We start from the raw sequence: 27,332 nt of genomic DNA, 5'->3' as shown, positions 1-27,332 counted from the left end.
ACATCTCAAAATTTACAGTCAACTAGGTTGCCACACAAATTACAAATCATTCACATGGATTGCACAATGGTAGAAAGTGACCAGTGACACTGACTCTCTGAAATCAAGCCATAGTGGTTCAGTGGGTTAATGTTCATTCTGAAACTTGCACTGTGCATGAAATGCATTATGCATTTAATCCAGAGATCCTAATAGATTAGACATATCCAAATTAATACATACCACACCATGTCCCTCTCAGATTCTACTCTAAAGTAAAACCAGTGCAACCCTTGAAGCAAAACTAGATTTTATTCTTCCAGTAAAATCAAAAAATAATGGTTAATTTAGTCCTATTTCATCTGTACAATTTACAGCATACAAAATGGTATGGTTACAAATGCACAATTGATCAATGTTTCTAGCAAAAAACAGTACCTGAAGTCTATACAAACTGGCAAAAAACAATGGTCCTGTATTTGCTGAAACTCTTCCATTTGCATTGTAAACATGTTTGTAGTGCGTTTTAGTAGTAAATAATATTTTGCTAAATGTTTCATATTTTTCGCTCACTTATAACCAAGCTATTACTTATACTGCCTGTCAGACATGCAAAATAATTAAGTGTTGAGATAAAGTGACACCCACACAGATTTGCATGTATAATTAGAATATAGGAAAAAACTAAAGGTAAGTACAATCTTGAGCATGAAGCCCATTTCCATCACATAATATAAAATAAAAATCAAGCTTTGATTAATTATGAGATTAAAAAAAGTCTTTATGAGATACTAAGCCAAGATTATGAGATAATTTTCATTACATTGTCAATTAGGAAATACAGTATAAAGTCAACATTGACATGAGTAAAAACATGAGGTAAAAACCAAGTGACAGTCAAAAATATGACAGTCAATATTGAGATAAGCCATAATAGTCCATTATTCTTAACTTAGCAAGTCATAATGATAACTTTGTCATTATGATTAATGAAAGCATGATTTTATTTCTCATGTGGCAGAAAGAGCAGAAAAGTATTAATTTGTAATGCTTTATCATAAGTACATTCATAACATGTGAATAAGTGAAACTCTCTTTATATTTAAAATATTTGACGGTGCACTAAATTTGTATATGTAGAGTTAAACAGATAACTGATCACCAGCACTGGAGTTGGTCTTGCAGAAATGAATGATTTGCATTCTTTGTACAGACACAATAATAAAAGACTTCACAACATATCATGCTATGCATAACAGAAAATTATTCAAGCTTGTTGGCAAGCTAACTATTAAAACAAACAAACAAAAAAGTTTATATAAATGGAAGCCATTTAAAAATTCACTCCCAGCTGTTTACCTGTGAAACAAACTTTCCTTTTAGTAATATTAAGTTCCTCACAGAGGTTAATGTGGTTTTAAAACTGACTACAATTATTAAACGACACATTTTCATCTGATTTATCTTTAAAAACACTATTGATTAAAAGATTCACTCAGTCATTCAAATCATAATACAGTCGTAATCATAACCATTAAGGAGGATTCATAGGAAATTGATCTTCAGTTGAATGCTGGGTGTGTTTTTGCTAATGACCCGAGGTACTTGTGCCTTAGTGTTCACGCTCTCCTGGTTGCCCTTGACGGCTGCCTCGAGCCTGGCTTTCATGTGTGGGGCAGAGGCCATCAGCGCTTTGAAGACAGCCGAGTTCTGGGGGCCGATGCGCATGAGGTCTCTTAAGGCGGACTCGTGCAGTGAGCGAGAGGCCGCCGGAGCCGATGCCAAAGCATTTTCATCTAGCAGAAGAGAGATGAGGATGGGCAACAGCACAGCCACCAGCTGTGGACCTGCATGGATAAAACAAATCCTGACTTGATTTTCTTGGTCTCCGAATAACAGCAACACTACAACATTTTGCTAACAGTAACATTAAAAACAAATTTACAGCCAAATGAATTTTCATTGTTTGTTGATGCTATCATAACTTACTGTTCGTGATCAAATGTTCATAAACATTTTTCAGTCACTTACGGTTAGTTTCGTCAGCAGCAAACACCAGTGCTTCCAGGGCTCGGATTGCGTCTTGTACGGCCTGTAGCTCTGCTGGGCCTTGAGGACGACTCTTTTCAACTTCCTCCAGCTGTGACACCAGACAGCCACCCAAAGCCAGAATAAACGGCCTGGCTATTGGCTCTGGGCCTTGAAATAAAGATACTAGCAACTGATAACTCTTGCTCAGCACCTAAAGTAGAAATAAGACAGAAGAGAAGGTTAATAAATAGTTTTTTCCCCATATGGGAATTATACACAAATTGTAGCTCCTTATTTAAGAGGGAAGATGTAAACTTTGGGGTTAAAATTTGTTTTTCAAGTCTCTTCCTCTCACCAAGGCTGCATTTTTTTGATCAAAAATACAGTAAAAACAGCAATATTGTGAAATATTACAAGTACAATTTAAATAACCATTTTCTATTTAAATATATTTTTAAAATGTAGTTTCTTTGTGTGATTTCAAAGCTGAATTTTCAGCATCATTACTCCAGTATTGAGTGTCACGATCCTTCAGAAATCATTCTAATATGCTGATTTATTATATTAAAAAACTTTTTTTTATTATTATCAATGTTGAAAAACAGATGTGCTGCTTAATATATTTGTCAGGATTCTTTGATGAATAGAAATTAAAAAAAAAAACAGCATTTAAAATAGAATTCTTTAGTAAAAATGTAAAAGTCTTCACTGTTACTTTTGAGCAATTCAATGCATCCGTGGTAAGTAAAAGTTCTCCTTTAAAAAAAAGGACAGTGTAGAAAACTTTTGTACAAAAGTTATATGTTTGGTTCTATACTACATAAGCTTTGTAATCAGCCCTCTTCACTCACTATGGGGTCCTTAGACTCCAGACCGGCTCTGAATGTCTGGATGCAGCGTGTCTTCAGTGGCTCCACAGTGGTCACCTCAGCAGTGGAGTACAGCAGGAAGATGGTGAGGGATGTCAACATGGTAACCTCATCTACTCCAGGCTCCATTTTATCTGTCCAAAACAATCCATTAACATGAATGTTCTTCAAATTATTTCTCAAACAAACTTAAAACATTCAGTGACACAGCATGATGGATGAGACAGAGAGAATTACCTGTACTCCAAGACTCCAAGAGTGTGTGCAATGCACTTTGCAGTAGTTCAGTCCAGGCCCCACGACTCTTCTCAGCTCTGCTCATGGGAGAGGTGAGAACAGTGCGCAAAGCCTGTAGGATGCCTGGTACCAGCTGTCCACTCTCAGCTCCAACAGAGCCCTTCATCGCTTCTCTCAACACCCCAAGCAGCAGATAGAGCACTGTGGGCAGCACTGACACACTGCCTGCAGAGGGAAGAAACTTTTATCAATTATGGATTCAAATATAATTTCTGTGCAACTAACAAGACACATTTCATCTTGAAATATAACAAAATGTTTAATAGAGAACAAAACAATGATGGTGACTTCAAAAAATAGTATTTAGTTTTTTTGTGACCTTTTAGGTCACAAGAAGAAAAAAATGGGAATCCTAAATTGAATAAACAAAATGAAGAGTAGATTTAAATGAAGAGGGCAGAAAGATTTTTTTTTTTTCTCATAATCTGAAAGCTCTTATGGCTGCAGTAATTCCCTGGATCTCTTACCCTCTGGTGAACAGATGGAGGGCAGTTCTGAGAGGATGGCCACAGCAGATGTGACGAGTCTACAATCAGTGTTGCTGAGAGAGCAGGTCTGTCCTCCCCGCCCCGTGGGGCTGCCGGCCAGCTTAGGGCTGAGCTGCGGAAGCTTCCTCACCAGCGTGCAGAGACACAGCTCCAGTGCTCCAAACACAAGAGACTGTCCTGGCACCAGGCCGCCAGTGTCCCGGCCCTCACCAAACTCAGGAACAGTTTCCTTCTCTGCTGCACCATCATCAACTGACCAAATGCAGTAAAGAAAGAGGAATTCAGAGTGGTATGTACGCACTGCACACTTCATTTTTGTTTGTTTGTTTGTTTTAGACTTACCCTCCGCACTGTGGCGTTTCTCTTTGACATGCTCCTGAGCAGCACAAACAATCTGGCTCACCAGTTCTAGCACAGCCAACTGAATGCTGGGAGATTCCCGAGTGACTATGAGCCTATGCAGAACGCTGAGAAGCTCCACACTCAAAGCCTATACAGAGAGCACCACAGACTTGTCAGGAGCAAAGAGTGACAAACATAAAAAGGCTAAAATATACCTGATATGAACTACACACAAAGACAAATACCAAATCTCAGTGTATCATATATATATATATATATATATATATATATATATATATATATATACATACATATATGAAGAGTTCAGATGCAAAAGCCTCTAAATGCCATTTGAAATTTTCTTCTAAAATGACCATTTTTATCAAGCTTGTATATTTAAGTTCAGTAATTTCACTAAAATGACAATTAATAGGTAATCTTCATTGCCATTTAAGTGAAATTACTGAACTTAAATATACAAGCTTGATAAAAATGGTCATTTTAGAAGAAAATTTCAAATGGCACTTAGAGGCTTTTGCATCTGAACTCTTCATATATATATATTATTTAAATGGAAATAATTATATATAAATACATAATTTCAAACCCTGATCGTAATATTGTGCGGTTTACTTCAGTCCAGTGCCCTCTCTCAGAGAAGTGTCTCTGAGAAATGCCAGCTTATTTAGGCAAATATGCAAACTCTTTCTTCATTAATTGATATAATGATATTGTTAATTTATATGGAATTATATTAAAAAAGTACTGAAGCAATACCAAAGGAAAAATAACCCAACTAAACACAAAGAAACAATTATGAGAAAAAAAAGTTAATGCTTTGTCTCAGATAGTGCAAAATGATAAAACATACACTTTACTTGCCAAGGCTGCATTTAAGTAAAAACAGTAATACAGTGAAATTTTAAAAAGCAATTTATTCCTGTAATGGAAAAGCTGAATTTTTTCAGCAGTCATTACTTCAGTGTTCAGTGTCACGTAATACATTATTTCAGAGTTCTTTAATGAATAGATAAAGCATTCATTTGAAATATAAACTTTTTGCAACATTATTAATGTATTTACTGTCCTTGCTGAATAAAAGTGTTTATTTATATATATTCAGTTGTAGAATACCTGATCATTGCCCACTTTGGAACGAGGCCAAGGCACCTCCAATAAGGCCTGCAGAGCCTGAAGACATGAATTGATAGTTTCCAATTGTTCTCCAGAGTGAGGAGAGCACAAAAACTCCACGCTGATTCCTAAAGCAAAGATTTCAGTAAATGGAGCAATATTAAACAAGACTAAAAATAAATGTGTTGAATCTTTCAGAATCAAGTGAAAACCTAAAATGCATGCCGTATAAACACTGAACTACATCCAATTAATGAAAAAGGAAATATAAACTGAGCTCTGTACCCAAGATGAGGTGGAGGCGATCAGTGTTGACGTCCTCTGGGGATTTGACGCTGCTCATAGAGGCGGACTGGCCCATGGAGGTGGGTGTGACCGGCCTCGAGAGGTTGGCGGGCCCCTCGTCCACTATGATGAATTCGGTGCTGTTGAGCCAGAGTGCAGTAGCGTGGAGAATGGTAGCCCAGGCACTGTGATAATGTGGACGGGCCTGTTCCACCGTCTCTGCGGTGTAAAATGAGCCACCTGACAAAAAAAAAAGATGCATGTTAGCACTCACATACAGTAGCTAAACAAGATGATAACAGAAATGAAAAAATCAAATTACAATCACTCCACTACTATTTTTTTTCAATGGTAATAAAATTATCTTTAGATTATTTTGAATACAATAAATTCTGAATGGAAAAATTACACTACCAATCAAAAGTTTGGGCTAACTAATATACAATTTATTAAAAAAAGTGACAGTTAAGACATCGGTAACACTTTAAAATAAGGTTTGTTAGTTGACATTAGTTAACTGCATTAGTTAACATGAACTAATAATGCACTTATACTTATTAATGCACAATAACTAATAACTGCACTTATACAGCATTTATTAATGTCAATTTATTTACTAATACTTTAATAAAATCTGTTAATATTAGTTAATTCACTTTGAACTAACATGAACAAACAATGAACAGCTGTATTGTTATTAACTAACATTAACAAAGATTGAAAATACAATAACAAATGTATTGCTCATGGTTAGACATATTAACAACTTTTTGAACATCAATAAGAAATGTTTACTGAGCACCAAATCAGCATATTAGAATGATTTCTGAAGGATCATGTGACACTAAAGACTGGAGTAATGGCTGATGAAAATTCATCTGTCATCACAAGAATAAACTACCTTTTAAAATGTATTAAAACAGAAAACAGTTCTTTTACATTCTAAGAATATTTCACAATATTAATGTTCTTATGTTTAATTGCAGTCTAGGTGAACAAAGGACTACTTTCAAAAATGTTACCAGCCCCAAACTTTTGAACGGTAGTGTAAGCACTGCAAAAAAATAAAAATAAAAGTAGTAAGCAAGTTATTGTGAAAGGAAATAGATATTTATATAGATATTTAAAGCAGTTTTTTCAATGCTAAAACACCTTTACCTATCCTTTTCTGCGCAGACAAAAATTACAAGCAAAAAAATCTGTTGATCAATTTCCTGATACACTTAAAATAATGTTTGAATGACATAGCAACATTAGTGTGAGTTTAAGACAATGACTACCTGCTTGGCTATGCAATGGCCGACAGGTTGAATGTTCGGGAAATCTGTTTTCAAGTAGTCATTATGTTTTACATTTATTTGGTTCATTTTGGACAATGTTAAGTAAATGACTAGATCTGCTTATTTTTCATCAGGTGGGTGTGCAATTGAGAATCAGAGCATGAGTAGTGACCTGTGGAGGGGAGTTGACTAGAGTATTGTTGGGGCAGAGTGAGCAGGGCATGGTCCTGAAGGGCAGCCAGCCACAGGCGGCTCAGGGTTGCCAAATCAGTCTGAACCAGTTTGAGCAAACCAGCCCCTGCTGGACCTGCAGTCCCTCCCTCCTCGCACGGCTGCTGAAGATGGCTGCCCGGACTCTCCCTCTGCCTGGAGCCCTGCACCGCTGTGATATACACCTTACAGACAGATTTATTCAGATACAGGTTAGATTATAGTTTTCTGCTTTTTACAATTACAGATGCACTAAGGAATAAAAAGTGTACCAGAATCTATTTTTATATACAGTCATATCGCCAATACAGAGAGTCAAATAATGGCTAGATGTAGAGGTGCAACTGCTTTAATAGTTGTTAAGATTGTGTTCAGTACCTCCGCCCAAGCTTTGAGTACAGCCAGCGTCTCCATGGTGAAGGTGCTCTCGTTATAGAGCTGACTGGGAACATCTCTCCCCACCTGAACTTTGGCGAGAGAGGAAGCTAGAAGCTGATGTACCCTTCTCAGGTCACGCAGGTCGCTGATGACCCCACTGGCGATCCATGCACTGCAAACCTGAACAGCAACAAAGGTTCGTGTCAAAACCCAACACTTCTGAAGCAGCTTTCAGCAGCAGCAGTGTAGCGCCAGACTCAGGGAAGACATTAGGTCAAGCGAACCCAAGTGAACTTGAAAAAAGGGTTCAAGAGTTTTAAAACAGTGTAAATGATTGTTTTGGGAACTTTTGACGCTACAAAAAAAAAACATTCTTGGGATGCTCGATTTGACAATGACAACATTCTTTACTTAAGACTTTAAACAATGTGTTACATGGTATTTGGATCAACAAGTGTGCCAGTAAAAGCAAAGAAAAACCAAAAAAACGCTTTATAGATCGATATGCTGAAGTTCTTTAAGCAGCACACCTGGCAGGCTTTGGCAGTCACATTCGGAGGGGCATCCACATGGAAGGCAGGTCTGAGCGCAGCTCCAACCTACAACACCAAACATTGTTTACACCATTACACCAACAGAGTCAACTTTGGGAGGTTTCTCATAACCCTAAAGATCTTTTGATCAAAATGTGTATACTTAAATTAGTTTTGATTTTGAAAGTTCAGACAAGTGCCTATATGTATAAATGTTTTTGATCCCAAGACCTCCATTTGTGTTATTTCATAGTTTTGATGGAAAACTGTGGAAGATAATAATAAAGTGTCCAAAACTTTTACTTGCATAATATATAAACATTAATTACCGTAAATGCATCAACAATACAAATTTAGTTTAAAACTCTTATGGACTCTGTTTGGAAATACATTAGCTACTGTTGAAAAGTTTGGAGTCGATAATTAAGTAACTGTTATTCCACATAGATGCATTCAATTTATCATAAACAATTTTTTTATATAACTGCTGTTTTCTTTTCTTTTTTAACTGAAAAGTACTTTGAAAAACCTGAAAAAAAATCTTTGAACAAATGAAACTATTAAGCAGCATGACAATGGAATTGTCGGAATTGATGTCCTACAACCAGAGGAAACTAATTCAACTTAAACATAGAATATTGTAGCACAAGGTACTGAAGATGTTTCACGTCACGGTTTGAAACTAAGGCCTCCCACAAAGCCCGCAGATAACCTAATTTAGTGTAAGCGATACGGGCCCTCACATGCGCACACACACATATGCACATGCACTTAGTAACAAGAGACTGATGAACGAGCTCAGGTAGGTCTTAGGGGGGTTCTAAGAATAACAGCTGAGAGCTTTACTGTACAACTCGTAACATGCATTTCGAATGACCAAGCATCCTGTAGTCTAGCAGGCACAATCTTCAAAAAGTAGTATTATTTATTTTAGTTTTTTTAAAAACAACTAGTGTATGCAAAAGCCAAAATTTTTTAAAACCCTTGGCCGTAAAAGCATAATTTAAATGAGGCTTAGTTTGAAATAACTACATTTAATAAAAAATAATCATTAATTTAATTATCAAATATTATAATTTATTTTAAATGTGAAGGTTTCTGTTGACATTTTGCATCCACTTTCTCTAACAGAAATTGAATTTTTTAGCAACTTCAGCCAAATAGGTGCACACTTAAATATAAATACATAAAATACAGATGCATAAACTGCTCCCTACAACTGCCTTTGCGATAAGGATCATTTACTTGAATGCATTTAGTAAGTACCCTTCCTAATTTAATTAAGCTGCAATTCAAAGTTCATAACTGTTTTTTTTTTCCAGACAAGCAAAGTTTTTCTTTCAACACCTTTCTGGGCATAAAATAGTATAATAGTATGCTAAGTTGATTTTAAGAGTGAGGCTGGATAGTAAGTTAGTGCTCACATTGGCTTGATACTGTTCCAGAATGACATGCCCAGGAAACTCAGGCTCTGGCACATTGGAGAATTTACGGATAACGACCAGCAGTGTTTGTAAACCAGCCAGACGAAGCTGATCGCTGTGGTCTGTGGCTGCCATGAAAGCCATGCGAATGAGGTCTGCCAAGTGGAGAACTAAGAAATCTGCGAGACAGAAGGGATGCATATAAAACAGAATTAACAAAAGAATATAAAATCTCCCCAGAAAGTGGCATTAACATCCAGTTAACTCACTGAACACATCAAGAAAAATAAATAAATAAATCACATTATACAGAGTTAACAGCAAATACACTAAAGCAATTCTAGCGTCTAACCTGTGGACTCATGTAAACGCTGCTCTTGAGCGAGTGCCATGTTGAAGTGAGCCGGGACTCCGTTCTCACACTGCGCTATTATACGACACACACACTCCATAGAAAATACACGAGTGGACCAGCGCAGGTTATTGAAGGGGCCGCTGGACTCAGACTTCGCATGGAATGCAGAGGAATCATCATATCGATCTCCATCCTCCTCCTGCTGTGTTTCTACAGAGGCAGCTGCAGCGGAGTCTAAGGAGTGACAAGACCATCTTTGTAAAACGAGCAAAAACAAGGATAAAACAATGGGAATTACACACAAAGTGGGCACAAGATGGAAAATTAAGATCATCTTATTCTGCTCGTGAGGCCGAGATGGCAGCCCACCTGCAGAGGCAGAGAGTACGTCTTTGCAGAGTTTCAGCCAGTGGGCTAAGTTACTCTCTGCAGCCGAGCTCATCATGTGGACTAGCGTCTCTTGAATGTCTCGGCATAGTTGCGGGTCAGACTCCCTGTCCAGCAGACTGAACAAAGCCCCCTCCAATCCCACCTCCTTAATAGTGACATCTACAGGACACACAATAATCATTTCATACACAGCCAACCTTATGACATATATTTTAACAAAACACATACATATACATATAAAGTTATCACAGGTTATAAAAATATTAAGCAGCACTTTTTCCAACGTTGAGAAGTCAGCATAAGTCAGAAAAAATAATATTGTGAAAACAGTAATAATGTGAAAATTTTTCCAGTCTTCAGTGTAACATGATCCTTCAAAAAATGTTAAAAACAGTGATGCTATGTATTTTTGTGAAAACTGTGATTTTTGTTTTTCAAGATTCTTTAATGAAAAGAAAGTTCAAAAGAACGGCATTTATTTAAAATAGAAAAACATTATAAATGTATTTCCTGTTACTTTTGATCAATTTAACACATCCTTGATGAATAAAAGTGTAAAATTATTAGTGACGCCAAACTTTTGAACGGTGATCAAATCACAGTTGCTTTCAAAGATCAAGACAAAATTACAGGCCCAAACTAATGTATAACTCACTGCAGTCAAAGCCACTTCAATGCAGAAACAACAGAAATGTGCTGAGATGATACTATGCTGTGCAGAGGGGGCAATGCTTGCTGACTCACCCAGTTGTGAGTTGTCTCTGCGTGGCAGCTCTTTAACCAGAGCAACTGCGTGCTCCGATACCTCCACTACCTCCCTCTGAGCCAACTGCCTCAGGCAAGCCACAACCGCCCGCCTCAGAGACAGGTACGAGCTGCACAGGTTTATCTGTATACGCACAAGAGACATGCACGAGATATAACGAAAGATCTCATCATTAGTATGGTCACAATAATGATCACTAGTGATTCTAGTGAGATCTTGAGAAATAGAAGAACAAAACTGAGACATTAGATCTGGGTGGTATAACAAAAAATAAAGTTTTAATAGTGACAGATAGTCCCGTTTCGTCACAATGATCCCACAGAAATGCTGTTTTAGTGTAGAGAAGACAAGAGGGAGAGGAGAAAGGGACAGCAGGGCTACTGTCAAGGCTTGTTATGAGCTTCAAATGATGCGACAAGTGAGCTGTTTGCGAAGAATAAGACCATAAATCAAACCATGCAAAAATAGAGCACGTAGAACAAAGCATGTTTTTTTTCCAATTACTGTCTAATAATCTGTGTGGTTGTGTAAGGGGGGGCTAGAGAGCAAGAGCGAGAGAATGGACTGAAGCTCACACAGTAATAAAGCTAATAGCTTGAATTGGCATAAGGCCACAGCTGTGGATGTGAATGTCATGTGCACTGTGTGGGTGGTCAGTGTTGGAAGCCTTTACAGAAAGGACCAAGCCAAGCACATCTAATCCTTGGCATTAACCCTGCAGTTACAGGCATTGACACTGTCTGCTCATGCTCAAAACCAGGTCCTGCTTGAGTTAGTTTCACACTGGGAAATGAGAAGAGGACAACAGAGCATAATTATAGGGAAAGATATAAGTAAAGGAATATGAGGTGCAAACAAAGGAAAGAGCATAAAGTGGCCTGACAGCAGAGAGCTAGACAAAACCTACCAATACAGAATAATCCAATAAGATCTCCTGTACGAGGGAACAGAAAACAGTACTGTCACTACAGATGAGGGCAGAGCCAGACCTGTGTAAACTCCCCTTTATTTCAATGACATTTATTTTTTATTCTACGTAATATAAAATAAATGAATGTGAAGAATCTATGATGAGAATAAGACAACTTCTTTTTGAAGTATGTAAGCCACTGGTCATATATGACTTGCTATAATAATATATAGGTTTTCCCTTGTAATTTAACTCAAGATAAACAATGCAATAACAAAACATGAAACATATGACTATATGTCCTTGGTTGTGTGCATAATTCATTGTTAGTCTCATAACAAAACATCCTTCATAACCTTGAATGAAAATGTCTATTTATCTGAAACTGAAAGCAGTGAGATGTCAGTTGTTCAGTATGAATGTGTGTGTTAAGTGCATTGATCACGTACGCAGAGGCTGGGCACCAGGCTGGCCAGATTGACGAAGCGTGGCGCAAACATGTGAAGCTGCTGGAGGCAGGAGATGGCCTGAGCCTGGACCAGACAGTCCTGACTGTCCTGCATTACAGTACAGCCCACCAAACACGAGGTCCTCACCGCACACACACCTGCACTCTCACCTGGGACAGTTTACATTAAATAATATGTAAAGGTCTCACCTGCATGATGACTACCTGTGTGAGTGTTTATGGGAAAATAAGTGAGTGCACCTTGCAGATCTGGTCCCATGGAGGTGATGAGGGCGTTAAGAGAGCGGCCCAGGCTTTGCTGCACCTCCGCGTGTGTGTGTGGAGTTGAGAGGAGCAATCGTAGCACCAGAGTGAAGCTGGCCTCCAGATGGCTGTGGTACAGAGGCCCTGCAAGATCCACCACCATGGACAGAGCATGGAGAGCCCACATCTGCACATATAATACACTGAGAGATCAATGCATGAACTTCCTGACAACCCTCTTTCTAAGAAAGCACACCATCAGAGTCCTGGTTAATTGTGAAAAGCACACCATTAGACTTCCTATATTAAGAAACAGAGTATAAACAATCATGTGGTCAGGTGACATGTGTACCTGCACTTCAGGTGAGGTGCTGTCTTGGGACAGGGTGAAGAGGACCCCAACGCAGGCACTGATGTATTGAGGGGAACTAATCCCACTCAGGTAACGATACACAGTCCCAAGGGCCAAAGCATGACCTGTGCGTGTGATGGCATCCCTCGCAGTCTTCAGTCTGAAAACCATTTACATTCATTTCAGATTACATTCATTTCAAATTCACAATGTTAGATTTGAATTCAAACCACGGTTATTGTAGGCAAAAGAATTCACGTTATTGATATATCGCAATATCTATAGAATCTATAAGCGTGTGAGTGTGTATGGATTAGAAAGACAAGCATGTGAAGTTTATCTGGTTTCAAACTGAAGCGAAACACTGTCTGAGTGTTTACTGAAGAACTGAAAAGCTCTTAAACCTATTAGCACCAATAATACATTTAGCAGATTTGAACAAAAAAAAAATTATACAAAAAATTAGTAAAGAAAACGGGTTCTTAATAAAATAATCTTAATATTAAATTTATGAAAACAAAAATCACCTGTAAACAGGTTAATGCCATGTTGCTCATTCCATGACTAGTAAAATAATTGCAATTTATTCTCTGTAAAATTGCGTATTCCGCAGGGTGATGGACACAGATATGTCACACTATCGGAAAGCATTGTCGGAGGAACAGAGAAAGAGGAAACGGCAGACTGACCGAGCATAAGCGTAATTTACGGGTGTGATATGTCCCCATTGAAACATCTCGCGGCACGGATGCATCAAAACAAACAAAGCATCTCCAGTTAACTCTAGTAGAGCATCCATTTAGTTTGTTTGTTAAATAAGAGGCGATCTGAAATATGTTGTTTTTGAAATAAAGTGACCAAAGTGCTTGTTGCCGCTGCGATCAGTGGCACAGACTTCACACAGACGCGCTATTATAGTAGTATATTTTACTATTATTTTTATGACCTTGGCATAAACTCACTTGTCAAAGCTCATGAGAGTGATGGAAACGGTGATACTGGGGTCATTGAGAACTTGCACCAGCCTCGCTAAACCCTCCGCAGCCATGCAGCGCAACAGAGGATTTGAGCCCTCTAGCGCTCCCAGTAGGAGAGACAGTGCTGGTCTTTGGACCTCTTCTGGACCCAATTCCCTCCTACTTGATGCCAAACACTACACAGCAAAAAAGGGAGGAGTAGAGAAAAACAAAGCTGCTTTATATGGTATGAATGCACAGGTTTTAAACGGTCTTTAAAAAGCTTCTTACCTTCAAAGTGCAGCAAAAAGCAGCAGCTACATGGATTTGAACTGTCTGTTGCCGGGCTCCTTTAAGCTGTCGCACAAACTCACAAAACTGCTCCAGGATCTGAGCCCTGAGATAGGAAATACCGCAAATATTGTATTGCATTGCTACTGTAATATCTTACAAGGGATGCATGACGTGTCATGTGTATCATATCATTTATTCGCCAATATTATGAATTGTATATGAGCCAACATATTCAATAGTGCATTGTTAATGCTTATTTTTCCATTATTATTTCATTCATTCAGGACCAATGGCCTCTTATGATGAGGCCCCTATATCATTTCCTCTCCACTGCCATGCTTAATAATGCATTGCACATGGCCAGAACGGCCCCCTATTATGCAAATACATGCAGATGTTTGGATGTAAATTTGGCTATGCTGCTTCAAAAAGCCTCTGAATCTCATTAAAGACAATTCCCACAATTTGATATCAGTAAGAGTATCATTTACTTCTAACAATCTGAATAACTTTAAATGGTAATGCTGGTTAACATTTGTTTATCCACATTCAAGTGAATGTAACATAAAACAAAATATTTAAATAACTGACAACGAGGGATGTGCAATTAGTACAGGAGTAATTAGCAAACTAATTTAGTAAATATCTAATTTTATCTATAGATTTGCTGTTCTATTCATCAGCATTGCCTGTTTATTTGCACACATGAAGCATTACATGTATTGCTAGCATTAAGGTCCTATAAAGTAACTGAATTAACTGAGGTGTTGGAGTGTCAAAGCAACATCTTTGAGACCCTTCCAAACCAACCACACTAATAGTACTCAAACCAAACAGCAACAACATACAAATAAATGACCATGTCACTCAAGCAGCGTCTGTGATGATGATGGACGTACCTCTGCTGGATGCCCAGGTGAGGGAAAATCACACCAAACAGCTGGACAGCGGCTGCAATAAGAGCGGAGGCTGGAGGGAGGGGGGTAGGAACCTCCTGGTTTTTTTCAAAGATGGTAAATGGGTTGTGTTCCAATGTCCCGCCTCCTGAACCACCTCCACGGAGCTTTAAACAAACAGACAATACAATGCAATGCAATGCGCTGTTCTGGGAAATCGATTAATTACATTGATTGCAGGTTAACAAGGCTATTTATTTCCTAGATGATTAGACTGTGCTCTGACCTGTTCCTCTATGTAGTGCTGATCCACATCCTGCAGCCCAGGGCCCAGCAGTGCCAGGTCTTGGCTGCAGCACAGTGAGGGCAGTAGGTTCAGCTCGGCACATGCTGTGATTTCTGGCCCGGTCAGATCATTCAGCAGCTGCTTCAGCACAATGCCAAAGCTCTCTGAGCCAACACAATCAAACCATAATAAACAAATAAATACATATTTGGGGAATCAAATATTTCCAATCTCAGTCATAATGGGGGTGGGGGAAGAATCATGATCTTAGCTGACAACTTTGTGCTTTTAGCAGAAAAACTAACTTTGTTATTTTAATTAAGCTAATTGTTTTAGTTGATTAGGGTTTTTGTCAGATCACTGTAAATTATCATAATTAACCAAATAAATAAATGAACATTTGAGTTCAAATTATTTTATTTTGTGAGAAGACTTAAGAGTGTTATGAGAGACAAAGGACAAGAACTTAAACAATCAGAATCAAGTATTCCAGAATACAAATAGAATTTATAAAACAAGCACATGATCAAGATTGTGCTTACCTTCATATGTTTTAGGTTGTAGCAATGTGAGGATCTCATACACTCTCAATCTAAAGACAGTGGCTGCATTTTTGATCTGGTTTCCATAGGATTTAATGATAGAAGGCAGCCTAAAAGGAGGTGATGAAAAAATGTTATTTAACATCCTGTCCATTTTTACATCTTTCCATTTTACAGTCTTCTTTAAGCAACCAAGATCTACTCACTGAGTGAGCAGAGTCACTGCACAGGACAAGAGAGGAAGCAAACGACTGATAACATCATCAGTGAGAAGGTCTTTGCAGTGCACCACCAGACTCTTCATTGCTACAGGAGAGATGACAAGCTATGAAGACCAAATTTCCTGACAAATGTTTATTTCTATCTGCAGTCAATGGCAAAGAACTTCCAACAAAGTTGTTTTTTACTGTGATGTTAAGGGATGTACAGATCAGCAGATGGGTAGGTGCATGGAAAAAAAGAACTTATTTTTCACAGTGAAAAGGAGAGGCATAAGTGAGTAGCCTGTGAGATTCATAAAAGACCCTCACCGCACAGTACTCCTGCACGTCCCTCCAAGGTCACCTGCCAGGTGAAGGAGTCTCCACGCCGCACCTCGTTCTCCACGTCCTTCACAGACGGCGGGAAGGCACATTTCCATAGCAGCAGCAATCGAGGCAAGTAATGCTCCATCACAGTGGGACCTTGAATCAGAAATAACAAAAAGGATGTTAAAAACTCAATCACATCAGCTGCTGTTACATTATAGGCACATCTTTGTCAATGTGGTCATGTGTGTGAACATCATAAAGCAGTATATTGATTCATACCAAGTGTCGAGAGGGCACTGAGCAGCAGCCAGCCTCCTTGAGTGCGTTGGATGGAGATTCTGCTGTTCTGTGCTGCAGAGCGCAGCAGATCTTCTGCCAAGTTCATCACCGCCTGCAACCAGTCCATCAGAATCAGTAAATCTTGATCAAAAATGAACAATAATATCCAGATATCATACCAATAACATGTACAGTGAATTTGAAAAATACACGTACAGTGAATAAGTGGGGAAAAAAGAAAAAGACTTGAAAAACAAAATCTTCACAAGCTTCATTATTTTTCTTGTGTGAGAATTTCAAGTGAGGAAATAAAGCTCTTTTTTTCTCTAGCCTCTTGTGCTCCTCATTTTGGAGTCATATTTGTTATCTTTGCGGACACCGAAAAAAATGAAACTTCCTCCGACCCAGTAAAACTCGAAAGGTAAAACTTCTGAAATCTCTGTGTAAACAACGCAAGCGATCACTTTCGGCGCATGCGCAGGCCGAAGAACCCGTGCTGTCAGATCAGTTGGACATGGCTGTGGTTACACGAGGTAAAAACGATATAAATACTGTTCATTTTCTCACACAAACTGCTCGTTTCGTGTCTTAGGCCATCAATGTGTACTTACATTTACGAGTCATTAAATCATGTTTAATTTTGACTTCTCTGTGCATACTCTTTGAGGTGAACCGAGGGAGGACCCTCTAAACCTCCATTAAATGACTGATAGACAACAACGGTTTGACCGTTTGAAAATACTGTGGAAACAAAGACACCTACATCTTGGATGCCCTTGAGGTAAGCTAAAACATATCAAAAATTCATTTCAAAGTGAACTATCCCTTTAAGGTTGAAAATACGTTTCTGGGCCTTGAAAGTGGTCGTTGTGTTCCTGTCTATGTAAGGGTCAGAAAGCTCTTAATCAAAAACATTTTAATTTGTGTTGCGAAGATGAACGAAGGTCTTACGGGTTTGGAAAGACATGAGGGTAATTAATGACAATATTTACATTTTGGGGTGAACTAACCATGAATATGCTAATTAGCCTCACCTTCACTCACACCAGCTCACAGATTCACTCGACCCACAGAGCCATGAATATGCAAATTAGCTTCACCTCCACTCACGCCAGCTCACAGATTCACTCGGCCCCCGGATTCATGAATATGCTAATTAGCCTCACCTCCACTCACGCCAGCTCAGATTCACTCGGCCAACTTACTGAAGCAAATGCTGTTAAATCTACCAGATTTTTCATATCACCAGAAAAATACCGGGCTAACCTGGCTTCTCTTGAGACTTCCCTAACTCAGAGCATCAAAATGAGATGCTAAAGCCTAAGCCGGCATGTTGATGTGATTGGTTCCAAGGTAGTTTGTGACGTAAGAAACACCATCGATTTCAAACCGTGTTTTTCAGATCACTGCAGATTTAAAGAGAAAATACTCAGCAATGGTGTTGACTGTTGAATTTGCACATGGTTTGTCTTAAAGCATGTTTAAAACACCACAGACATATAAACCTTAAAAACTTGATTTTCATCCCCAGGAGGACTTTCATTTCTTAACGTTTAGACGGCAACTTCATGAGCTCAGCTTCATTAAAGTGAGCAGTGATACAGTGTGAAAACTACCAAAGGGAGTCTACTCTAGACAGTGGTCCGGCGCCTAACTGAAAATTGCTTTTGCGCCGAAATGCCTTCTAGCAGGCAACAGTAGTGACTCAGTGAAACGCTGTCAGTATGAACAACCCTTAAGCAAATCTTTGTGACATAGCACAAACAGAACCAAAAACATTTAAAACTCTGTGTGCTTTAAAATGGAGGCACAGGACACATCTAATTCATACCTTGCCCTTAGAGTGTGATATTCCTAGCGGACAAAGCTGTACCGCTCCCAGCAGAGCTGCGATAGCAGCACTGTACCCTGCCACGGCCTCAGGGCATGACTTCAGGGCATTCAGCCTCTCTGTGCAGCGGTCTAGCAACACCGCCACCTGAGCAGGCATCCCTATGGCAACACACCGCAGGCACCAGGCGGCGGCCAGACGAGCAGACGCGCTGGGGTGAAGAAGAACAGAGATCACGGTGTCCAACAATCCTGTCACAAAAAACAACAACAAAGAAACTATTGAACTCACAGTTTTACTAAAGTTCACAGATCACAGATGCCACTCAGCTCTTTCTGGAATTCTCATAAAAAGCTAGTGTCTCTGAAGCAGGCTGAATACTTTTCATCCTGCACTTTTGAGCAATTTTTCAGCTCACTCCTTCATCCTGGCCATACTATGACATAACCATTAAAGAGCAAACATAATCACACACAATCTAGAAATGCAGCTCGTCTACACACTATCTTTAAAAAACATATTCTGTCAGAGAGTTGATCCTTAGAACGGAGACTCACTTCAGTATATGATCCACAAAGCATCACAACATTAGGAGCAGGATAATGCGCATACCTACTTAATTGACAAAAAATATTACATGTATTTGAAAATAATTTAATTTCTGAGCAATATCATGTCCCCTGGAACTGATTTTCGAAGGTTTTTTTCTTTATAAGTCCAGTTTTTCTAGCCATCTAAAGCCCAAACATCCTGTCCATTTACATCCAATAGTTATACTCATAGGCTTGAACAAAATCAAAATATTTTGTTAATATTTTTGTGGAAACATTGTTTTTAAGGATTCTTTGATGGTTTCAAAAGAACAGCATTTAATTGAGATAGAATTTTTTAACATAATAAAATGTCTTTACTGTTTGAGCAATTTAATGCATCACTGCTTAATATAATTAATAATCTCTTTAAAAAAAAAAAACTCTTACTCAGCCAAAACTTTTAAACAATAGCGTTTATCTTTATAACATTTTAAATATTTGGAACATTTTTATCATGGGGGTTTTGATGGGGTCCCCAGAGTTTGTTTGTCATTTATGCATGACAAACCTATGCTGGTGTCCTGCAGCAGTGGGGCGGCAGTGGAGCTCAGGTCCTGTAGCAGACTGCCCAGCTCCAGGAGGGTGCACACCAGGATATGCTGACTAGCTGCAACATCCGCAGGGCTCACACGTGTCTCCATGTTCCCATCATGAAGAGCTGCGTCTCACAGTAGCACAGGGTACATTTAAGTCATTACAACTCAATATCCATTCCAATGTGACCTAAATATTTGGCCTCGTCTCTTACCCATAACCCTCTTCTGTTTGCTGATTATTTGACAGATCTCCTTGGCAGCTGCGATTTGGGCCTTCTCCCCCAGCAAAGTGCCAAGAGTGGCCCGCAGTATGAACGAGACACAGCAGCGGCAGGAGACAGCTTCCGTTGGGTATTGTGTCGCCCTTGTGTGAGATACCCACTCCATGAGAAGAGAAAGAAGACAAGAGAAGTTCGACTCCAGCCACGCACCACCCAGAATGGACACAAACACCACGCATGTCTGTTTAAAAGAGAGAACAGGTAGTAAAATTAAAGCAAAATAGATTAATAAACAAAACCCTGTATTTGATTATTTCCTCTATGAAGATTCGCTTTTTGTGAACATGTGAATAATTCTCTGTTATAGACCATTTTGCAAGATGTAAACAACACTGGTCCAGAAGCACTTCCTGTTTCAGTTTTTTAACACTACATAAAAGCTGGGATAAAATATAACCAACAGAACATATAAAACTGAATCAAAAAGTTAAACAAAAATCTTTAAGATGTTTTATTTGCATGTGAAATAAAGAAAACAGTTACAACCTGAAACAGGAAGTGTTTCTGGACCAGTGTTGTTTACATCTTGCAAAATGGTCTATAACATCTCATCTCTGTTTTTCTGATGTCATATAACCTTCATTTGTTCTTTTTGTACCCTAGGCATAAAGCCAGTCATGCTGTGACTCAAAACACAAACATTCTGATCACAAGGGAAGGGCTGTAGGAGTGTGAGCAAACCTGTGTGATGCCCACGCGCACGTCTCTGCTGACTGAGCTGGTTCCTTTCAACCTGTCTCCACTGGCCCGCAGGAAGCCGGCTCCACCCCGCAGGAAACCAGAACTCAGCAGCTCCATCACCTCCTGCAGGGAGTTGCGCTTGGATCCTGGCCTCGGAGCTGAGAGCAGAGCCATGGGAACAGAGGAGGGAGAATGAAACAAAGAGAAGCGTGAGTGAGAGTGTTAGGGGATAAATTGTAGCACAGATGGAATGTGGGAGAGGAAAGATCAGTGTTACATTTAGAGAAAAGTTATAAAGTGTGTGGGAGACAGAGGACAGGAGGGAAGGTCAGGGTTTTCACAAACTCCTTGGGCAAATGCTCATTTCAGTGTCCTCTGAGGATGTCACTGACATTACTGAAAAAAATCCACCCACCTATGACCTGTCTGGGCTCCAGTGCCGACGCAAATAAAGTGCCAAGCAGTTTTGAGATACTGACTCGGACATCATAGTTTGAGCCCTCGAAGGCTCGGTAACAAAGAGTGGCCACATTCTCCAGCTCTGAGGACCACAGGAAGACAGCCTCTCGCTGGAGCTCCAAAAGACACTACAAAAACAAATAAATAATTCACATCACAATTTGATAGCAATTCTACAGACTGGGCAACAGTTTACAGTTTACTTAACTTTACAGGGCAATATTAGTGCAGAGAAATTGATTTCCAAGCTTGTTTGTTTTTATCCTTCATGATGCAATTTTTTCTAAACATATAAACGCACAGCATCCATTTACAGTAAAAGTAATAGTTAAAACCCATAGCCCTGGAACAGACTATAAAAAAGCAATTTAATGAAATATATCAGATGTTAAGATGAGAACTAAAGTGAAAAAAAAAAAGATAATAATAATAATTATAATGCACTTCATAACTTGATAGTGATTCTGGGCAGACTAGGCCAAAACCAATAAAACTTTTTCAAATTCGCCTTTGTTTTGAATAACTGAAATTCTCTTAATATGATCATATTTTTTGATCATTTGAAATTATTACAATAACATATAGGAATCACATTTTTTTATATATATATTGAGCGTTAAAAATAATATTATAAACTGAATTATGTTTGATACTAACATCTTCTCAAAAAGAACAAAATGTGCATTTTCCTTCGGTCAGTTATGACCGTGACTCTTTTTCTGTCAATACGTAGTGTGTTTGTCAAACAGACATGATTAGTGACTGAGGCATGTGGTTGAGTGTTCAGTACCTTCGCGGCCGCACAGCGCACAGCCATGGAGCGATCGGTGAGACATGTGCGGGCAGCTTTATAGATGTCTCTGTGACAAGATACGGCACTCACACCTAAACCCTTCAGGATCCTCTCAATACACAACATGATCTCACAGCGCCCCTGAGACTGGACACATTAACACACAAACACTGACTCAACATTACACGAACACAATATCATAAATAATATCTCAATCACATTTTCTATATATAACACCCACAGAACGATCACAGAAAGGTTTCTGTGTGCTTTCTTATAGGCTCAAGTCAAAAGTGCCCACATCTAGGTTCTCGGTGATATTCTGGTTCCCAAACTCGTCTATATTTTCTTCAATGTAAGTCTATGAGATTTTTTGACCGATTTATAATCTGGCAGGAAGTCTGTTGCTTAGAAATAAGCAAAAGACATTCAAGATAACCGTGCACACTTAAGTTTAAAACTGAAGATAATGGGTTTATTCAAATTTGAATCTTTAGTATGAGCAATAGTAGTAATGATTGCCTGAAAAAAGACCATTAAATATACACTATACACATTCAAACGTTTGGGGTCAGTGAGATATTTAAATAAATGCTGTTCTTTTAAACGTTCTATTCATCAAAGAATCCTAAAACAAAACAACCATTTTTAACAATGACAATAATTAGAAATGTTTCTTGAGCAGCAAATAAGCATATTAGAATGATTACTGCAGGATCATGTGACACTGAAGACTGGAGTAATGATGATGAAAATTCAGCTTTGCCATCACAGGAATAAATTACATTTTAATACAGAACTTTTAAATTGTAATTATTTTACGTTATTACAGTTATTACTGTATTTTTGAACAGAAAATGCAGCCTTGGTGAGACTTCTTTCAAAAGCATTAAAGTCATCTTTTCTTCGATCATCTTCTCTTTAGCTAAAAATAAAAACAGCATTTTAGTATCTTAATATTATTATTTACTTATTTCAATCTTTTTAAGTATTTCTTATTTAATTTATTATCATCCTATTTTTTCACAGACAAGGCAGGAATCGATTTTGTTCTTCAGGAATTGATTTGATGGTTGTGGATTGCTATCGCTGTGATCTCATAGGTTGACCCGCCCTCTCGGGTCCGATAAATCAGTTATAATAAACAATGCAATATTCTATGAAAAATAAGAATCGCCCATTTATATTTCATGGTGATTCAATTCTTACCAACCTCAAATTTTGATTGGTGGTGTTCATCTCACTGACAAGTTCTACGCATTTTGTGATGATCAAAATAAAAAGAATGTGTCTGTGATGATTCAAAACACCCAAAATAACCAAAATTGGTCAACAAACTATTGGTCACAGGAAAGCTTTATCTTTTGCAGTAAAGAACAGTCACAGCTGTATGTTTGGCTGAACAGTAAATCACATACTGTTGTGCAACCACACGTACCTCTGCGCTCTTTATGGCTTTCAGAAGGTTTGCCACGGTCTCTTTAAACGAGTTGATGAGTAGTCGGCCCAGCTGCTCATACAGCGCACCCAAACAGGCCACAGCTGCCCTACAGGGAAAAATTAAGTAAGCACACTGGCAGGGAATCAAGCGGAAGCACATCTGCAGCACAGGCGGTTGGGTGTGCGTGACGCGTGCATGTAGGGTCCATATTTATTACACTCACAGTCGTGTAGGCAGGAAGCTGGGCGAGTCATCCTTGCTGCGGATGATGTCATTGCAGCGGTCCACAGTGAGGCTGGACATGAGGGAGTCGCCCACTCTGTACACCAGCGCCAGACACTGTCCCAGCAGCAAGCGTGTTGGAGGACCCGGGGAACTTGTCAGTACCGCCGTCAGCTGCTCCACCAGGCGCTTCTGGGTCTGTTTTACATCGGCCTGCCACACAAATAGACACCAACATATTGTTTAGTTGAGCGCAGCTCTTTAATAGGATTTGCTTGGCACTTCACCAGTAAGAAACAGACAGACACATCACTAGTCCATTCCAGGCGGAGAGACAGCCAGTGGAAAGGCAGACAAATAATCAGAGAGTCTGTTCAGAGCGGCTTGCTTGTGTTTGAGAGGGAGAGAGAGAGAGAGAGAGAGACAGAAGTGTTTCTTCTCAAACAGAGAGCTTATTGTCAGCGCCCTCAACTCACCCGGTCTGTAGCAGGGAGTAGTTTCTTGAGGAAACGCAGCCACTCAAAGACAAACTCGGCCCTTTGGGGCTCCCGTAGCTGGCTGCAGGCTTCCTCGTTCAACAGTAAACTATGAGCCCGCTCCATCTTTCTGGCTCTCAGACTTTTCACTTGAGACACCGAAGGCAGTGCCCCTCACCTTTTGGACACCTCCATCCACCCTGAAATAAACCAGACGTTTACACAATGTTTCAAACTGGGGGGAGTTTTAAGGGGTGCGTGGAAATTTTTACAGTAAAATTGTGTAAAAATGTAATAAATAATTAAAGTAAGATAAAACAAAACATATAGGCATGGTTTCTCAGACAGGGCTTCGATTAAGCCAGTTTTAGGCCTTCGTTTAAAAGGACATTTATGTAGCTTTTATAAACGTGCTTTACAAAAAAAAAAAAAAAAACATCACCAATGTGCATCTTGAGACAAAACACGGTCACTGCCCGTGCAAGTTTCTTTCGCTTAAAACAGCTCAAACATGCAAATTTAGCCGTGAAAGTCCATGAAACCGGCGGATAATAATTAATTAAATAAGAAATAAATAAGAAAAATCAAAATACATAATTAAATAATATTAAGTTACTGTTGCTTTGGCAACTAACTAAAATGCTTTTAATTTTTTTTTTTTTTTTTAGCCTAACGTTTATTTTATGTCAAGTATTTTATGGTTATTTTATGATTTTAATGGTAACACTTTCAATAAAGGTCTCGCTTGTTAGTTAACATTAGTTAATGTCATGACATGAACGAACAATGAGCAATACATTTGTTATAGTTGGCTATTTATTAATCTTTGTTAAACAATTAATAAAAATCCAGCAATTCATTTGTGTTCAAGTTCACAGCGTATTAACTAATGTTAACAGATATAACATTTGATTTCCACAATGAAGCCTATTGGTGAAAATGAAATGAACATTAACTAAGGTCAATAAATGATGTAGAAGTATTGTTCATTCTTAGTAATGTGCTTAACCTTATTGTGAAGTGTTACCGTAGGCTGGATCGTTTCCAACAGATGCAGAGCCGCACTGAGTGCTGGAGATTCGCTGCTGGTCCTTTTGTAATAATAACCCAGTACAGTAATATGGTGAATAGAAACTAAATACTTTCCAAATATTTTTTTGGTAACACTTTAGTTTACAGTGTCCTTGTTACATAAGTTACAAGTACTTACAATCATTTTAACAGTTAATTATGCATAATTACATGCAACTAACCCTCAACCAAACCCCAATCCTACCCAAACTCTATAGTAAATACATGCAAATAAAATTAACATTACTCAGTACTTAAATATATAATTGCACTGGAACAATGACACTGTAAAATAAAGTGTAACCTATGAATTTTAAATACAGTATATTTAGATTAAGTCTTTATAAATAACAATATATGGCTGACTATTACATTTTAATGGGGTTCCTTAGCATGGGGATGTCAAATTTGGGGGTTTGTGGCATTTAAAAGTTTGACAGTTACAACAGATTCAGCAAAGGTGTTGTAATTAAAAACTGATGCAATTAATATGACTCTGCATGTCTGTTTTACTGATAGACTTTGCTACATGTCCTGTTTCATAACTTCTACATTTAATTTCAATGGAGAAAAGTCGGTAAACATTTTAGTTTATAGAAGGGTTTATTAAATAAACTTGGCACGTACATTCTTCCTGTTCGTTGTAAACTTATATGTCAGCAATTAATTATGCATTGTGTCCAATGTTTCTGCACAGTCTGGAGAGAAACCAGGAGACCTTGCAAATAAAATGACTAAGAGAGAAAACCTTAAATTAATTGTAACTTTTAAACCAGGGGGGGTTAAAGGGTCAGGGGGACACAAAGGACGGGGTGGTGAAATGATGCTGGGTTCGTTTATGATGAATCAGGCTGGAGGGAGACCCAATTCTTTTCTTGCATGTTTACTTATGAAAGTATTTAATGTTATCTGCTACTGTGTTAACCTGTAGCTTTTTGTAAAAATCCAACTATCTGTTTAAGCGCTGGATAAATAAATAAAAACATACACTTTCAAAAATAAGTCTTTATGGTGTGTGTGATGCAGAACCGACAATGACTCCAGGCTAAATAAACAGAACCTCTGGCTAACCCGATTTGCTGCAAACTTCACACAAAGACAGTTAACCTCTAACACTTATTTTTAGCTAACGTTAAATATAAAACACAAACTAAAGCGGACATTTGTCTGTCAGTGATTGTATGTATTGTTTAGGTATTTTAGCCTAACGCTAGCTTATATTCAATGCTAACCCAATTACCTGACATGCTAGCGGGATAAATCTTCATAAGCAGCGACTTATTTCTTTAAAATGAAAATATCATAAGAAATTGGTGTATTACCTGCTAAACCCATCAACTGTATTGTCAGGGGGGCGATAGTAAGAGAGGTATATCCCTGTTGAAGTCGACTGTTAGTAAGCAATTCCTCAAAGACATCTGCTTGCATGAAAGTGTGAATCAAACTGTGAAGCGCAGCAGTCACGTTAAAGAGAACATGAACGTGACTGACCGCTAGAGGGAAGAATACACTACTGCCGTTATTCAAACCTAAAAACTTCATTGCGGTCATCCTAGACTACATTTTTGGCTTTAGTAGCTGCCTACCTAGACTATCTTTATGTGCACTATTATACCTGCCTAACTGTACAGTTTGTATGCATTATACACAATACCTGTTAAGCATTTTGGCCATATAGCACATGAAATGTTTTGAGAGGATTATCCTTGGTTATCTGTCAGATTAGTTGTCAAATTTTCTGGGTGATAAAATTTCTGACATTTTTTCAACCAAAACAGGAGCCCCTCAGGGCACAGTCGTATCACCTTTTCTTTCAAAGCAATGATGTGGACAATTAGGAGAGGTTGAGTTATTTCTTAGATGGTGCGATGAAACTAAGGAGTTGATCATTGATTTTAGAAGGGGGGGAAAAAGAAGTGATAGAACCAGTGTTTATTAACAGTCAGAAAGTACAGATTGTTCAGACATATATATTGGTGTCCATTTGGACAGTAAACTGAACTGGAAGAAAAATAGTGAGGCTGCTTTTAAAAAGGCACAATCAAGACTATTTTTATGAGTTCTATTGGTGTAAGCTTCTTTATGTATTTTATCAGGGAATTGTAGTGTTTTGTTTTATGCAGTGCTCTGTTGGGGATGTATCGCTGTAGATGATAAAAAAATAAATAAATAAAAAATAGTTAAAAAAGATTAAAAAAAGTTTTCTAACTAACTAGCCGCCTACCAACACCGCATTACAGTATAGCTACCAATAAACAGGAACTTAATTCACTCACTTTGTATGCAAGATTACAAGCTGATTACAAGAGGTCATTTACATGGAGACCTTAAGTACAGGAGCATAAACAGCTTTTTTACACTTATTCTACAGGTCAGTACTATCCTTTTGCATAGCATTTCTAAAGCAGCAGTAGGCTAAATCAAAACACA

At 38.5% G+C, this 27,332-nt stretch overlaps 1 protein-coding gene across 3 annotated transcripts; it reads right to left on the bottom strand.

Moving 5' to 3' along the window:
- Positions 1–272: 272 nt before the first annotated feature.
- Positions 273–26,361, bottom strand: heatr5a (HEAT repeat containing 5a). 3 transcript variants are annotated; one of them, XM_039679068.2, is made up of 37 exons: positions 26,225–26,361; positions 23,832–24,031; positions 23,357–23,568; positions 23,131–23,239; positions 21,690–21,839; positions 20,856–21,027; positions 20,441–20,598; positions 19,691–19,940; positions 19,451–19,606; positions 18,350–18,600; positions 16,519–16,630; positions 16,240–16,392; positions 15,916–16,015; positions 15,710–15,819; positions 15,168–15,331; positions 14,885–15,048; positions 13,983–14,088; positions 13,698–13,888; positions 12,736–12,895; positions 12,381–12,570; positions 12,121–12,290; positions 11,669–11,695; positions 10,740–10,884; positions 9,975–10,154; positions 9,603–9,839; positions 9,251–9,429; positions 7,824–7,892; positions 7,294–7,473; positions 6,878–7,100; positions 5,426–5,665; positions 5,141–5,268; positions 4,007–4,154; positions 3,644–3,916; positions 3,117–3,341; positions 2,862–3,013; positions 2,011–2,221; positions 273–1,826 (listed from the first exon to the last, which is right to left on the bottom strand). In XM_039679068.2, the coding sequence occupies exons 2-37, from the start codon at positions 23,955–23,957 to the stop codon at positions 1,525–1,527; spliced, it is 6,123 nt and encodes a 2,040-aa protein (XP_039535002.2). In that variant the 5' UTR covers positions 23,958–24,031; positions 26,225–26,361; the 3' UTR covers positions 273–1,524. The 3 variants fall into 3 exon arrangements, with proteins under 3 accessions (XP_039535002.2, XP_039535070.2, XP_039535135.2); XM_039679136.2 differs by having other exon boundaries at positions 19,451–19,600; XM_039679201.2 differs by lacking the exon at positions 11,669–11,695.
- Positions 26,362–27,332: the final 971 nt, after the last annotated feature.

Source organism: Pimephales promelas, chromosome 15 (genome assembly GCF_988280905.1).
Source record: "Pimephales promelas chromosome 15, fPimPro1.hap1.1, whole genome shotgun sequence".
NCBI classification, from domain to species: Eukaryota; Metazoa; Chordata; class Actinopteri; order Cypriniformes; family Leuciscidae; genus Pimephales; species Pimephales promelas.
The sequence above is the reverse complement of the archived record's forward strand: the minus strand, read 5'-3'. Positions and strand labels throughout refer to the sequence as shown.